This window comes from Wolffia australiana, chromosome 1 (genome assembly GCF_029677425.1).
Source record: "Wolffia australiana isolate 7733 chromosome 1, ASM2967742v1".
Lineage (NCBI taxonomy): Eukaryota > Viridiplantae > Streptophyta > Magnoliopsida > Alismatales > Araceae > Wolffia > Wolffia australiana.
Genome location: NC_135835.1, coordinates 22,877,515 through 22,894,713, shown reverse-complemented (window position 1 = coordinate 22,894,713; position 17,199 = coordinate 22,877,515). Strand labels below are relative to the sequence as shown.

Genomic DNA, 17,199 nt, shown 5'->3' with positions numbered 1-17,199 from the left:
TCATTGCAAATGTCCTCCTCCTTGTGCGAGCATTAGCACGACACATGGACGACGTCATGAAGCGGATTGCTAAGTCCACCTTGTTCACGGGCAAGAGGCTGCCACAGGATGAAGGTGCATCATTGCTGCATGCAGTTGTCACCATGCAGACGAAACTAGTCGAATATGAAAAGTTGTTGTGGAACAACGATGTCGTCCTAGCTGCCTCATTACTCAACCCATTTCGCAAGGGGTCAATGTTTGATGAGGCATCATATTTGAAGGCCGTAACCTTTGTTCGTGGAATTCTCCCTACTACACCGGCATCTTCCCATGACCGACGCGATACAATCATGCTCCCATAGCAACAACCATCAAAGGCTTGGGTCAATCAGGCCCTTAGCAGCGAACCATCTACAAGAACGACCTCACCAGCTTCCCCTTTGGAACCATCAATGGCGGAGACATTCTTACGTACAACACACCAGGGAGGGGGAAACTTTGCATGTGCCTAGTGGGGAACTAAGGGTGTTCTTGCCTATCCAGCACTCTCAAAAATAGCACGTGAATTTCTATCAGTGCCTGCTACAAGTGCTCCATCAGAACGGTTGTTCTCCATTGGTAGAGCAGTTGTCACTTATGAGAGATCGTGTTTGGAGGGGATGAGTATTAAGGCACTTGTCTATGTAAAGTGTTGGTGTCGAGGAGGAAAAACTAAATGGTAAGACATTTAACTTGACGCTGACATTGATGTTGACCCAGATACATCAGGTATGATTCTAATTTATCTTTAGTTATGTTATACTATGGATGGTAAATTGAGATAATTTTTTATTTCAGATGACGTGGTAGCTTCTGAGCGGTAGGACTCCTGTGATGTTGAATTACATGGGATTTACGATGAAGTCTGTGGGCAGTGTTGTGAAGATGAATCTAACCTTTTTCCCAAACACTAAGAAACATTTTTTTTCAGAACTCTTCTCTTACTACAAGTGCATTTTCAATAGCTTGTTTGACATATGATACTTTTTTACTTTATGTTTGAGTATTACAGCCAATATTACCTAAGCCATATAGACCATGACAAGTGCCATGACTTCAGATGATGAACCAGCAATAGAACATCGACACCTACCACGTCAGAGTATGTGTCTACTCGTTCAACGCGTGGCAAAGAAACCACATGACTCAACTGTGCACGTCATCAGCTCTGACTCTCAAGATGACGGGGATAGTAATGGAAGGTCTGGCAAAAATATCAAAGACAACACTATCTATGCCCCTCAATTCTCATCGGAGCAAATAGAGTTGATTGATGCCAGTAGAATACAAATCCTTGCAAGCCTTTACTTCAACCCAACTAAGCCCATACCAAAGCCGCACATCCCAGTGAGCCGTGATCCATTTTCTGAGCCATGGGCAGACCACACCTATTGGACCCACCACAGTTTCACCCCAGCAATGATTAACTTTGTTGAGTTTCAAGTCGCCCATACTATCTATGAAAGGCAACATTCATCACCGAAAAGCGACAACAGGGGAAAAAGATGGCTTGTGGAATGAGAACCTATGATGTTTGTTATGTTTAGTTTTTCAAAGACCATCTTCACTTTTATAATGTATTTTTAGTTGACTTCCCTATATTTACATCAACGTGGAACATTAAGTTACCGTTAATCTTTTATAGTGTGCGTCAACTATTGCCCGTTGTGTAATCCATTATCTACAACGAGCAGTCTGCGACTTTCCAAAAATCATCTTAAAGTCGTCAATGGCATCCATACTTCAACATTTAGTATGATTTTTCCTACACAGATTCATATATAATTAATATGATTTTTCTTACAGAGGTTAACCATCTCTGTAATCTGTTATCCAGTTCGACATCGTAGTTGATATCGTATCGGTTATCCTGTTATCGATATCGACATCCGATATCGTTATCACACAAAAAATGTCCGGAACTGTTATCCGTTCACTAAGCCATACCAATATCCGTTATCAATATCGATACCGATGTCGTCCGCATCCGACATTATTTTGCGTATGGATAATGCGTTATCCGATTATGGATAGCACATGGATATCATTAGTCACATCCTACGCCCCACGGGTTGGAACTCAACCTACCAATTGGGTTAAATTGATCTAACATGAATTATCGCTAAAATATTATAATTAAACAATTTAGAATGCCAATAAAGGTTATTTGTCCGTTGGATTCATTAAGTAGACTGATACATGGGCCTAGAGGGTCACACACAAATGGTCTTTTGGATGGCGAGAATTATCTAGGGGCCTTCCCCTTCGTCTCCCTTGTCCCTGTAGATCTACTCCAGTCTCGATGCAATCGGGATGCCATAAGGACGATGATATGGTCAAAAAAAGCTCGCCAAGGTGAAGGAGGAGATTCGATGTGCCAAGGATGGTGTTGATACATCTAGAGGTTGCACACATCAAAAGCTAAACCTAACTCAACCGAGGATTGAAGAAACCAGGGGTACGATCCTTGCCCAGGTGGTTTGTTTCATGATATATTTTATGTTGTTACGATTCTGTTTTAGTCTTCCGTTGCGAATCATTTTCAGATCTTCTTCCACATCCAAGCCTTAATAATCAACAATTTTGGCCTTGCTAATCACAATGACATGGTGGTTTTACCTTTCATAATAAACGGTAATTATCTATTGATTGTCAACAACAAATTGAATGATGACACGTTGGATAGCAGAAATACAACCACAAAAATACCCAAAAATTCATATAAAATTGAAGATATATCTGGAAAGTATTAAGAAATATATATTCACTTCCAAAAATTAATATATTTTTATATTAAATGTTGAACCATTCAGAAAGAATTATATTCCCACTAAAAAAAGTTTCTACCAGAATATGACAATGCCCCTCTCCACCGTTGGATAGGAGATAATGCATGCCATCATAAAAAGTAGAGGAAATAGGATGTTAGAGTTTTATAGAGCTAAACCTTGACATTGCTTGAAAATGTTGTGGCCTTGGTGAAAGTGATGACCCATATGATTTGCGGGTCTGCCTAAATATTGGAATAGTACGTTAGCGAAGGTGGCATTTATACTTCTAAATGGGTTCTCGATTCTATCCCTAGATTCAACATGATACTTTATTTTTTAGAGCGATGTTAGCTTTGATATAAGACATTATAATAATGTGAAAATGATATAAAAAGTTGTATCTACTGGTGTATCTAAAATTATGTTATCGTAGGATAAACATACAAATATAATGCGTATTCATTTAACAAAGTACGCATCCATCCATCACATAAAAGAATTTTCTTACAGCGTTATTCATTTATATAAAAGATGAGTCTAGAAATGAGCTTTAACCACGTTTTGAAAAGCCCGAATGATATGGTGTACATTTACCCATGGGCTTGCTTTCTGATAATGTTTACGATTTTCACATCATGAGGCCATCGACAGGCTACGAACATACTCAGAAACATAAAGCTCGAGACATACTAAAAGATAAAAGTGAGAAAAGGATAACCATATTTCTAAACTTACAACATAAATAAAATAAAACATGGACAGCTGCAATTAGGCCAAATAGTCCCATATATCCCAGGTTTTTAAAAAGGTCCACGATCTATCCCAGGTTTTTTTTTTCACGCGATCTATCCTCAGTTTTTAAAAAGTTCCGCAATCTATCCCCAATTTTTTAAAAGTTTCGGGATTGATCCCAAGTTTTTTCCGACCTTGACGTGGCGTCCGACGCGGACGGCGAAGTGGGCAGCTGGGCTGACCGTAATAGACGTGGCATCCAAGTCGGACACCATGTCAGCGTCGGAAAAAACCCAATAAGTCATCATCTTCGATCGGAAATCGTCGGGGAAAAAACCCTTTTCATCTCTCCGGCGATTTCGACGAGCGATCCATTCAAGGGCGAAAGGATCGATCCCGAAGAAGCGTCTCTGCAAAACCGGTATTTGTCTTCCGCGATTTTCCTCTTCTTCCGCGAATTTTTTCTTCTTCCGCGATTTTCTTCTTCTTCCGCATATGGGTATGAGAGAGAGATGGCGGCGGATGCTGTAAAATTACCGCATATGGGTTTTTTGGTGCCTCTCTTTCTCTAGGTTCCTGGAGGAAATTTTCAGACACGTAGTTTCTCTCTCCTCATTTTTCTCTCATTCTCTCTCCAAGTCTCGCGGAAAGAGAGAGAGAGAGAAAGAGGGGAAGAGAGACCGCGGAGAGAGAGAGAGAGACTGATCGCGGAGAGAGAGAGAGAGAGGGAGAGAGAGAGAACGCAGAGAGAGAGAGAAGGGGAGAGAGCGAGATCACGGAAGAGAGAGAAAGCGGGGAAGAGAGATCGCGGAGAGAGAGAGGGAGGGAGAGAGACACAGCGGAGAGAGAGAGAGAGAGGGAGAGAGAGAGAGATCGCGGAGAGAGAGAGAGGGGGGGAGAGAGAGAGAGGGAGACCCGGAGAGAATTAGAGAGAGCGCAGGAGAGAGAGTGAGAAGGTGGCCGTGGAAGAGAGAGAGAGATATCGCGGAAGAGAGAGAGAGAGAGAGAGAGAGAGAGAGAGAGAGAGAGAGAGAGAGAGAGAGAGATCGCGGAGGGGGAGAAAGACAGTGGGGTTTTTTCCCGACGATGACGTGGCGTCCGACTTGGATGCCACGTCTATCACGGTCAGCCCAGTTGCCCTCTTGGGCGTCCGCGTCGGACGCCACGTCATCGTCCAGGAAAACCTGGGATAGATCTCGGAACTTTTAGAAAACCTGGGATAGATCGCGGAATAAAATAAACCTGGGATAAATGGCGGAACTTTTTAAAAACCCGGGATAGATCGCGGACCTTTTTAAAAACCCGGGATATATGGGAATATTTGCCCGCCGCAATTATTGATAAAGAAACTCAGTGACGGACTTTTAGTCGGTCTACATTGCGGGGCCACTATTATACCAGATTAATGGAGAGAAAAAGATACCAAGATCAAGAAAACAACTGATGGTTAAGATGAAATAAGCATAATTCACATACAGATCTACCAATACACGGATAAAGTTTTTGGTTTCATCTGTAATCCGGGCTTTTAAGCAACGATTACTTTCTGGGGGTCGTTATCAAATGATTTGACCTTCCACAACGTCTTTTTATGCTGAATTTAGAATCATGTGCCGCCCACAGTCGCGTAGGCGTCTCACCGCAATCTCTCTCTCTCTCTCTCTCTCCCCATGTATTTAAATATATATATCCCTCTCCTTGTCACTCTTTCTCCATTTATATTTTAATATATCTTCCGCTCTTTCTCTCTCTTACACTCACGCCGTCACGCGGGCACCTCTTACGTTCTCTCGCACACACTCAATCACACCCACACGCATAATCCCACGATCTCTCTCTCTCTCTCTCTCTCTCTCTTATTCTTATATCAAATGATTTGACCTTCCACAACGTCTTTTTATGCTGAATTTAGAATCATGTGCCGCCCACAGTCGCGTAGGCGTCTCACCGCAATCTCTCTCTCTCTCTCTCTCTCCCCATGTATTTAAATATATATATCCCTCTCCTTGTCACTCTTTCTCCATTTATATTTTAATATATCTTCCGCTCTTTCTCTCTCTTACACTCACGCCGTCACGCGGGCACCTCTTACGTTCTCTCGCACACACTCAATCACACCCACACGCATAATCCCACGATCTCTCTCTCTCTCTCTCTCTCTTATTCTTATATCTCTCTCACACGCACACTCACTCACACCCACAAACACTCACTCACACGATCTCTCTCTCTCTCCCTCACTGACACACACACTCTCACACCCACACACACAAGCACACACAATTTATCTCTCTCACTGACACACACACTCTCACACCCACACACACAAGCACACACAATCTATCTCTCTCCCTCTTCTCTCTCCCTGACACACACTCTCCCACCCACACACACAAGCACACACCATTACTCTCTCTCTCTCTCTCCCTCCTCTCTCATTGACATAAACACTCTCCCACCCACACACATAAGCACACACAATCTCTCTCTCTCTTTTATTCTTCTCTCTCACTGACACACACTCTAACACCCACACACACAAGCACACACCATTTCTCTCTCTCTCTCTCTCTCTCTCTCTCTCTTACTCCTCTCTCTCACTTACACACACACTCTCACACCCACAAAAACAAACACACACCATTTCTCTCTCTCTCTTACTTCTCTCACTTTTACTCACACCCACACACACTAGTTTGCACATTATATCTATCTCTATCTCATTGATACTTACACACTCAGTCATACTTACTCAAGCTCACTCTCTCTCTTACTCTTATCTCTCTCAGTGACGGTCACAAAGTCACCCATATCCACACACACAATCTCCCTCGTTCTTATTCTTCTCTCTCTCACAAACGCGCACACACACACACAAGCAGACTCTCTCTCTCTCTCTCTCTCTCTCTCTCTCTCTCTCTCTCTCTCTCTCTCTCTCTGGCTCCTCTCTCCGTCCTATTTCTCACTCACCTACGCGCACTCTCTTGATCTCTCACTTCAAAACAAAGGGAGGACTTCTTTGATAAAAAGTCGAAATCTTCTACTGCATTATTATCCATGGACGCGGATGGAGTGCATCCACTCTTCCCGTTGTATCCAGAGATTATGCATTTTTTGGTCTTGAGAGGGGCCCAGTATGTGCCCCTTTGTTTATGTCATGCTGAAGAGCCGTCGTAGTTATCTATCATCCAGTCAAATTTGGTATCTTCATCTTCATCATGGGAGCGTGGATAAGTTTCGCGTCATAGAAAATAGAATTCGGTCGTACCTTCACGCGGCCGCATAATTGGCTCCCGGCTGTAACCGACAGATTCGGCGAGCGATGAAGTTTGCCATTTTGGGTAAACGCCTTCCCAAGTGCATTTACGACGTCCACGGGTAACTCTCGGCCCAATGAAAATCTACAGTCAGCCGTAGCTAAACGCTGGCTCGTGATTGGCTTGCGCTGTTATATATCTCTACTACTCATCTTGTTTCCGAGGAATGTTAATCTGTGAAGAACAGGCCTCTTCCCCTTCGTTTCCAGCGCTCTTCTCCCGTGTTCTAATCACTTCTAATCTTTGATTCTCACTACTCTTTCAGGAGCGTTGTCGAAGCAGTTTGAAACAGTGTCTCAAGATATCCGGCTATTCCTCTTACTGGGTAAGACTGTATTATTTACGTGTTTATTTCTGGACGCAACGATTCCATCGGTTCCGCTGCCGGGGTGAGGATGGGAGAAGAGGATATTAAAATAAGAAAAGTGGAGAACTCTGCGGCAAGGCAGGCAACGTTCTCGAAGCGACGAAGGAGCCTTTTCAAGAAGGCTCACGAACTGGCTGTTCTCTGCGATGTCCCGGTCGGGCTTGTTGTATTTTCCGAGTCCCGCAAGCTTTATGAATATTCAAGCTCAAGGTACCCCTCCTCTCTCTCTTATCATTTTGTTATTTTCTATTTAATCTGTGATTCTGTGTGCTGTCTCTCCTCGTATCGACGCATTTTTCATTTCTGTTCATATACTCAACGTCCGTGGTTTGGATCATAGATCGGTCTTCAACATAATTCCTCGTATCTTAGATGCAATAGTGAACGACCTACCCTCAGTGGAATTAATCCGATTGCCTCACTTTCCGTGGTATTTGCCGCTGTTCATTCGTTTCCAATACACTACTGAACGATCTTCATTTTTAAATACAAATTCAAGCATTCCTTGCAACTACCATTCAAATCTCCGACTAGACACCTTTGACTTATTGGATAAGAGAGACATTTATGTCAGAAATAGCAGTTCTGAATTAGTGTAAAAAGGTTACCGCTTCATCTGAAGTTCAAACCCCGAGCATTTTGGTAATAAAACCTGTCTTGTCATAAATAATGCACCAAACTGTTGTCGGCTTTAATAAAAATGATCTCGAGCTCATAACAAGAGACATAATTTCTCTCATGAATTGGAACATGTAGCAAGTTGAGAGACAAATTCAATCATGAAATATTAAGTTGGCTATATATTATGATAGTAGTATAAAAATATTGTGTTGTAATTTCTTCTTGGGAGTTTTGGTTTCATCTCAGAACAATATATCCCATTAGGAAATAATAGGAACAATAAGATAATTTGTGACCTCTTGTTATAGAAAATATTTAAAATCATGAGTCAATATTTGGACATTTTGTTTGAAACTAATTTGTTTCACAAATGTAATGGATGAAATGGCTCAATAACCTTCAAAATGTCCGACTACTTATGATAGTAGGCCATATTTAAGAAGTATCCAACGTGGTGATTTCAGATCAAAATTGTTCCATTTTGAAGCGTCTGACATTTTAATCATTTGGAATCATGGAAAGTGTATCTAGTCCTCAAATTATACGAAATAATTTTTCAAACACTATATTGTTTGGGTTGTTATAATTGATATGATAACTTCATCAAACTTAGGTCTTCCCTGCACCAAATCTTCATCCCCAAAAACATGTGCGAGATTTTGCTTCTTATGGGATCTCTTTCAGGGGGGTAATCCGGATTGAACAAAAGTTTTGATCAATCATGATCTCGATTTTATTTCATTACTAAAACTGACACAAGTCCAATCTGCCATGGGAAGTCAGATGTCCACTGTAGATATTTTTACTTCCACGCAGGTAATGTAGCTTAGATTCGAGTCAGACGCTAACAATATGTCATCTAATGGTAATCGTCTCTCCTCTTCTCTCGCCCTTCAAAAGTTATCATTGTACTTGGGCTTAGTCATACAAGTAAGACTTTCCCAATAATCATTAGAAGCATCCAGTCTTTCATGTCTACCAGATATGGCATGAAGTTGGAGGAACTGACTGACCTCTTCCTCTTCCATGTTCACTGACTCGTTAGTTATAAGTGGTTATTTTTCAGTTGGATATCCTTGACGGACACATCTACCCATAAGAGGGCAGTGTTGGCCCCCATTTGAAGCATCATTAGGGCACTTTTCCAACTGTAGTACCTTGAATATCATCTTAGGGACAGTGAATCCTAATGAGGATGTTATGGTTACAAAATCGGCAGTGAGTAACATACACGAGTAAGAAAATGGAAAAATAAGTTTTTTCCGTTCTTTTGAGATCGCGTAAAACGGCATTAAACTTTGCATTTAGCTGTGTGGAAAACAAAGAGGGCAAACTATTCTAGAAGTTTGTTTTGGAACATTTAATCGTAGAACAGTTCACCGTGACAAAGTCCAGTGTGTTTAATTGTTTGTTATTTTATGATGACCTGGGTCATCATTAGTAGAAGGAAATATCTTATCTGGCCTCTAAGATAACTCGTCAGCTCTTTCGCCTCGTTTTTTTTAAGCGTAAGCCATTGTTTGAATTTTTGTTGTCATGTGGAGGCCATCATTTTCCTGTGATTCAGCTTGTTACTGTAAAAACCTCCACCAAACTCCTCGACTACTTATCATACGATATCTAAATTCAAGACATTTTGGTTCCTGTCTGCTTGATAAGACACTAAAATGAGAATTTCAAACTGCAGAAAATATATTTCAATCTTACAACAGTAAGCAGTTTAGCATTGCGGTTTTCAGGAATCATGATGGGTGAAATCTTTTTATAAACATTATCGTTTATGAAGGAGTAGAGAAAGGGACTGTAACTATGTACAAAAACCTCTTTTCTCTGATAATAATTGTAGAGTACCCTTTTCTCTTATTTTAGGCTTTAATTACTAGTGGATCTTCAGCTTTAGAAGCTCGACCAGAGAATTGGGTATTTACGTTTTCTCATACGGATCTATTATCTCCAGATACTGGCTGGCCCAATTTTAGAAGCCAGCATAATAACAATCATAATCGCTCCTCGTAAGATTAAATGAAAAAATGTATGAACCTAAATACGTCCATGTCATCTAGCAGAAATGTCATTCTATTCTAGATTTTCTTTCTTTCACATTGTCAAGACACCAAATATTAGGTACCGGTGTCAACATGCTTTAATCGAATATTCCTTTCGGAATAGATTTTTGAGGCCCCTAAGTATAGAGATGAAAAAACATTTCTCGTGAAGGATAATATAAGCTAAAGCATTGAAAATCATATGAATCATATTTAGTCTTTTTCGTAAGGCAACATCTCTGGCTCAAAATTATAATACGTTTACCCTGATTAACGAATGCTTAGAGTACTGGTGGGATCAAAAAAATCCATCAAATTCAAAGAGCATAAGCCTGCAGATGGACACAAGAAACCTCGCATAGAATCTTTATGTGGAATATACTTATTCATTAATCATTTGTTATATACTTTGTGCAATCGCGGTAACCATTACGTGGATTCCGAAGGAAACTATTCAATGCTGCGGATAGTTTTTGTATTTGTCAGATCAATCACTTCACTTCACTTTTCGGTCTGATCGCACTGTTTGGAAGTAGAAAACTAAACAGAAGCAGATTAAATAAAAAAATAATCATTGTTAAGCCTACTTACTGGTTTTATCATTAGGTCGATGTTTCTTTACATGTAGAACACACAGCGGACAGGCTTCTCTGAACCGAAAGTTGAGGGTTTAGTGTTTTGAAAACAATTCACAATTGTATTGAACCCAAGTGACATATTTCTCTCTTCCGATCAATAAAGGTAGAATGTAATGTGCTGTGTTAGATCACTTTCTTCAACATTCGGCGCTTAGGTTCCACAATGAATCTATCTATCAAAGTTTAATGTTTAGCAACAAATACTGAAATATTTATGTTTTAGTCCACTTTTTGAATATGTGGTTTCCCCTTTGCAGCACCGTAAGAGATATATTTTCCAAATATGATGAGCATCCAAAGGCGGAAAAGCATTTTGGCACGACTGACGTAGTAAGCCTTTAGTTTCCACAATCGAATTAATGGCCCGATCTTTACTAGGAATTAAGGATTACGCAACGAATTTTCAGAACCTTAGAACAACTTTACATGTCAATATCATGAGGAAATTGATACATAAAATGGTATCTCCCTTGATCCTGTATAGAGCCAGGCAGATCCCTCTCTAAAGCATATTTTCATTTTCAATGATGCAAATTCAGAATTTTTTTCCGCTCATGTATGTAAATTTTGTCTTCAAGCATAGACTTACCATTCTTACAGGCAAGGCCCGAAACGGAAATTTCTGAGGGCAGTAATCTCATAAGGTTGGCCGCTCTCCCTTTCTTCTCCAAGCTTCGTCTACAAATCCCATTCTCTTAATGTCTACATATACACATAAATTTTAACGTATACAATATACAAATACAACAAATGCATCAGTCTCCAATATATATATCCTTGTCGCTTTGCCCATCTCTATTTCCCTAGCTTATCCTTCTAAGTTTCTATCTCAATCCAATTCCCTCATTAATTAATCTCTGAATGCAGAAACTTAAGAGGGGAGGACATCGAAGATATAGAGGCAATCGTTCAATCAGGACACTGCCGGGTAATCTCAAGAAATACATCGATTTGATCTATTTTGATGGCTCCGAATACTGTCACCCTGGCCGTGTCTGACTTATCCTAATCACACAGGAATATGAACTAATGGAACAGATTACGCAGCTCCAGGCCAAGGTCCCAAACTAAACTCCTCCATAAATGCACTCGACACTTGATTTCCTATTCGATACAATCAAATGAAGTACTAGCAAAGCACTTCGGACGATATGTATAGATAAGAACTGAAGATCATGGGTTGATGATTGGCTTACACTTTCAGGTCAAGAATCTGTCAGAGGAAAATAAGCAGTTAAAACATGAGGTGAACTCTACTCTTCTCTTCTTCTGTTCACCTGCGGCGTTCTCTCGCAAAGGAAGAGATCTTACCAGGATTTGCGGTTTGCTGGATGGATTCATGCAGATTGGCGGATTGAATTCCCAAAAAATGGTCGAGGGAATACAGCGTATGGAAGATGATGAAAGCTTCGATGTCTCGCTCAGACTGGGCTACGTGTAGAAGCTTTTCATGGGCAGCCGTCTTTTCATGCAGAAACCTGTCAACTGCGCAAGGAGCGACGTGCCATTCAAATCGCCATTCGAAAAGAGTTTATTCAAATATTTAAAATAAAGATAATTTCTCTTTATGAGTTATTCTGGTTTCTGCCTCACGGTACAGTTTTAGGAGTAGCCCGTGCGGTTAGGATGCCTCTACCGGACCAAAAGAGAGTAACCCTTCAGCTAGACCTGGCAGACTGGACAATTGGTCCTTAAAGGCCATGAATATTCTCATCATCATTAACCACTCGAACACCTAAAATATATAACATTTGTATGATATAAGTTACTGTTAATAATTCGTATGCTTTCTTAGTAAAGGACTTTTCGCTACCGTATTTTTAATCTTCCAACTTAGTATACCAAAAGATATGCACAATCACTTAATGCAAACGATGAAGAAAAAAATAACTTTTAGAAGGTAATTTATAATCCGCAATAAATTAATTATTGTAATTTAATAAGGTTTCGTCTAAATATATGCATCTAAATAGATAAATGTGGATTCAATTGCCTAAGTATTCTTTTAAATATAAGTATGTTGTCTTGTCAGTTGTGTTAGTTTTCTTTTGTCTAAGAACATTAGGCCCCAGTTCATAATTATGTATCGAATTGAATAGAATCGTTGGCAATGTGAGCAAATGATTCAATCAATAAACAGTTAATTCGATACAAACAAATCTAATGTTTTCATCGAACAAGGAATTCAGTCACGTTTCATCTAGAGATTCGATTGATTCAATTTCCTTAATCAAAAGTTGATGTAAAAATTATCAACTTTTCAATAAAAAATTAAAATTTTGAAAAAATCAAACAAAAATGTGGCAATGGAAATACGTATAAGAGCTCCAAAGTTAATTTTAAGAGAAAGAGTCAAAAATATATTATACAGATTGACAATAATAAAATCTACAAGTTCTACTTTTGATTATAAAATATCTATCAAAATGGAGAAGCTTAAAATTATTCTATATAATGAACATTTTACAAGAAATCCAATGTCATGGACACAAATAATAGAACAAACATGACAAAACTGACATATGACTGATAAAATCAATGTCTGTGATGTGTCTAATATGACCAATATACCCATGTCACCGACACATATTGCAAGTTTCACATAATGAACGTCACCCCCGCATATGATGGGTCCAACATGACAAATGCCACCAACGTCACTATTGTATATGATGGATCTGATATGACTGAAGTCATCCACACATATGATGGATCCAACGAGATGGATATTGTTGATCCAACTGACCGAACTGATTGAGTTGGCACCACTGATGTGACCGATCCCAATGACAATATGACTGATGTTACCAACTCATATGAGAGTCCAGTCTAGATGGCTAGACCAATGTAACCAATCGGTATGACAGTTTGACAAGACAGACATGATTGACATTAATGATCTGACAAACTGAGATGATGTCAGCACCTGGAACAATCAAACTGATCAAGATGATGTGACAGAAAGAGACGACTTGACCAACCTCACCAACATATATGAAGGGTCCTTTGTTACTAACATGACCAACATCATTGACCTGACTGCCCAAAAAAAATTGAGATCACGTGACCTATATCACCAACCACACCAACCAAACTAACTAAGAATCTGTGACCGACATCAATTGCCAGACCACTGATCTGGCCAACATCACTGACCAATATTGTGACCATTTGAGATAACGTCACAAATGTGACTGAACCATGACACCTCACTTACGTATTTTAAGGTCCATGTGTCCAAGATTATGACTGATATCATCAATGAAATGAACACAACAGACTAAAACTGGGTCATTGACGCCACTAGTGTTCTTGTCAAAGTCATCTCCAATCACACTAAATTCAAAAACATGATTTTATTATTTTTTATTTCAATTAGTGAGTCACAATTATGCATTTCAATTAATCATGCAATGATTTCAAAATATAATGTAAAAACATGCTAAAATGGTAAATTTTTCTATTGCCTACCATCTCCAGGCAAAAAAGTAAACCTGATCCCCTCACTTGTTCAGCCTTGTCCTTACTCAACTTTACAACAAAAGCTAGTGCATGTTGATTGCTTCTCATTTGTGATTTCTTGGTTCCTCCAATGAACAACTTAAACAAGTAGTCAAAACATCATTTCATCTAGGTTTCGAATTCTAAACCCTAATTAGACAGAAAATTGAATATAACCAACCCCCTCCCTAGGGTTCAACCCCTTACTTACGCATTAAGGGTTACATAAGTTTTAGTGATTAAGTTCGAAAAACCCCTAAATAACGCCATATAAACACATATTTTCGAGCTTATCAGTTTTTCTCAAAACCCTATAAGTAAAATATATCTACCAATGCCTTATGACCTTGTCTGTGTGACCCTCTAAGCCCATTTATCATTCTAGTCAGTAACTTTAGTGGCGCAATAATATTTATTGACCAACCTTATTAATTAACTATTTCAACATATATATTAATTAACTAAGGATCAATTTAACCCAATCAATAGGTTAAAATTCCAGCCCGTGGGGTACTAAGCTACACCTCGTGCTTTAGAAGATATCGATTAGTGTCAAACTCTCTCATTGAAACTTTATTGTCATCTGATACTGCATATGTATAATCCATCATCCCCGTGAAACTCTCGAACGACTTAGGGTATGGTTTATCCTCAAACCCTAATCCGTCATTCGGTTAGTACTGATGCATCACGGAAATCATTGGAGAACGCCTTCTCCAATATCCTCACTACGCTGGCCAGGGATTTTTCTACATTGTCTTCCTTGAGACAATCTCCTCTTATACCAAGGGTGGATGATCTTGTATTGACCATTTAATCATGTCAATAAACTTCTTACTATATCAAATCTATAAATTATTTGAAGCACATGATAAGAGGCTCGTAAGTCATAGTCAAAATGTAGTCGTCCGCTCACGAGATGACCTTGGTGTCTCAATTTAGTGGATCGTTTATACAACCGTGACATGAATCAACCCGATTGACATTAAGGTATAATACCATTCAGGGATTTATACAGATCAATTCAGTGAACTCTTTCTCCAAATAGCACCCACTATCTGTCCTTAGTGTTGCCACACTAATACCCAAAGGATCAACTATGCTTATCGTATAAGTAGGATCAGCTAATTCTATTCTATCCGGATAACTTGATGTCTGTCTCAACTATCCATCAAATAGGAATATTTAGAATACATGTTAAACGACTAGTGATCATTGTATTAAGATATCATTATAATTCACTAAGTCATTGAACGAATTCATGGACATCATTATAAACATCATACGGAATAATAATGAACATAAAGATTTTATTCAATGAACTTAAATTAACATGGTATTGTGTGATAATCTCAAATTTAGGGGTTTTAATTTTTGTTGTCGGTAATTGAGATTATTCAATAAAAATTATATTTAATCGTACTTAAGAATACTTAGTGATGAGAACGGATCGTCCCCACATGGACCAATGATTAAGGATTTAATTCTCTCACTAAAGTGATTATCCGTATAAGAAGAGATAAACACGAGAATAGAATGGGCAAGATAGCGATATCGAGTAAAAAGATGTAAGTTATATGTTAATTTAACTTAAAGAAAAGAGTAAGCAAACGTGACAGAAATCCTAGCCCTTGATATTTTCTCTCTCCACATCATTGTCATCATTTTCCGTTTCTGTTAAATAGTCCAATCGCTTTAGATTTCGTTCCGTTTCGTCTTTCGCTTGCGCTTATCATTTTCCACGCCGCGCGCTTGGAAAGAAGACAAAAAGCAAGAAAAGAAAGAGAAAACAAAAAGGGCGAAATAATTAATATGGAAGATCCATTCTCGAGGCTGATGTGGCGGCGCGTCAGCGCACGCCAGGTTGCCTCTCTCTCTCTCTCTCTCTTTCTTCTCTTCTTTTATTTCTTTAACATAGAATACGAGCGCACCACGTGTACATGCGCAGGCCACGTGTACACGTGGCGCCCCATCGTGCAGTCACTCCGCCTCCATCCAAATCAAAAGAGAGAGAGCAAAATGACATTTTTTCTCTTTTTCTCCTCAGTCCACGTAGCATTCATTAAAAAAAAGACTTTTTTTTTGTTCGTCCACGTCATCCGCGCAGAGAAAAATAAATAAGGCCTTTCATTAGTCATAGTTGCAATCATCGCTTCACGAATCACAAAACAACGATTGCGTGATGAAGTGATTGGCTGACACCAATCATAAACTCAGTTAATGATTGGTTGTCACCGATCATTAGAATCAATTCTAATTTGTCACTGTTCAACGAATCGATTGGCGACACGTGGCGGCACAAAATAAAAGGGCTTAAAATGAATATAAAATATTTAAAAATTCATATTAATTAAAATAAAACCCAAAAAATAAACATTAATATGCATTTTGACTCAGAAAATTTATACATTTCTAAATTTAATGTTGAAAATTCTAGAAAAATCATATTCTGTCTCAAAAATTATGTGCTTTCAGAATATATTGTTAGAAAAATCCCAAAAAATGCAGAAAATTCAGAAAATTCCTTTTAAAAATAGATTTAATAATTTTTAAGATTGATAACAAAAATGAGTAATTTAATGCCAATAAACATGTAAATATGATCACATAAGGTACCAAAAATGCATGTTATTAGTGTAATTGGCTTGACAGCCACACAATATCCACTAGGATCTTTGTAAATTTTGAGCATTGTCTAACACATTGGTGATCCAACATTTGGATTGCTGAGGAGGTCGAAAAAAATCTCAAAATGATACAAATTCAGATCACAATATCAAACAATCCATAACAAGTTTATGGCAAAATATTTTATGGTAGGTTCATATCTCTCTCTTTTATGCATCCATGTACTTAATTCTACAAACATGGCCTTATATCCATGTAAATATCATTCTCTAATTGCTCATGCATTTCTGGACCAAGTAAAAGAAAGTGATTTCATGATCCATCAATCTTTCTTGGTGAAATTTTTTGGTTGAATTTGGGAGCCAAAAGATACTCAGAGGGGCTACTGTGAATTTTTTTACACCTATGACATCCTCTTTGCATCAACACTCATCCAATTTCATACTTCTATTCATTCCCGTCTGTCTATCCATCAATCAACATCCAATTGTCGAATCTACTTCATGTTTCCCATCCTCATCATCAATGGTGGCCCAATATTCCATAAGTATAAACATT

The 17,199-nt window shown here is 38.9% G+C and overlaps 1 protein-coding gene across 1 annotated transcript; it reads left to right on the top strand.

Annotated features, from left to right (window-relative positions):
* The first annotated feature begins 6,910 nt into the window (after positions 1 to 6,910).
* Positions 6,911 to 12,087, top strand: LOC144711392 (MADS-box transcription factor 22-like). Its single transcript, XM_078585381.1, has 7 exons — positions 6,911 to 7,418; positions 10,770 to 10,842; positions 11,113 to 11,156; positions 11,380 to 11,440; positions 11,530 to 11,571; positions 11,717 to 11,758; positions 11,858 to 12,087. The coding sequence occupies exons 1-7, from the start codon at positions 7,237 to 7,239 to the stop codon at positions 11,951 to 11,953; spliced, it is 540 nt and encodes a 179-aa protein (XP_078441507.1). The 5' UTR covers positions 6,911 to 7,236; the 3' UTR covers positions 11,954 to 12,087.
* Positions 12,088 to 17,199: the final 5,112 nt, after the last annotated feature.

Bases quoted from the DNA above. Each gene is read 5' to 3' on its own strand.
- LOC144711392 (XM_078585381.1), top strand. From the start codon at position 7,237: ATGGGAGAAGAGGATATTAAAATAAGAAAAGTGGAGAACTCTGCGGCA. The intron at 11,441-11,529 runs GTAATCTCAAGA...CTAATCACACAG, and splicing joins TTCAATCAGGACACTGCCGG to GAATATGAACTAATGGAACA. The intron at 11,759-11,857 runs GTGAACTCTACT...GGATTCATGCAG, and splicing joins ATAAGCAGTTAAAACATGAG to ATTGGCGGATTGAATTCCCA.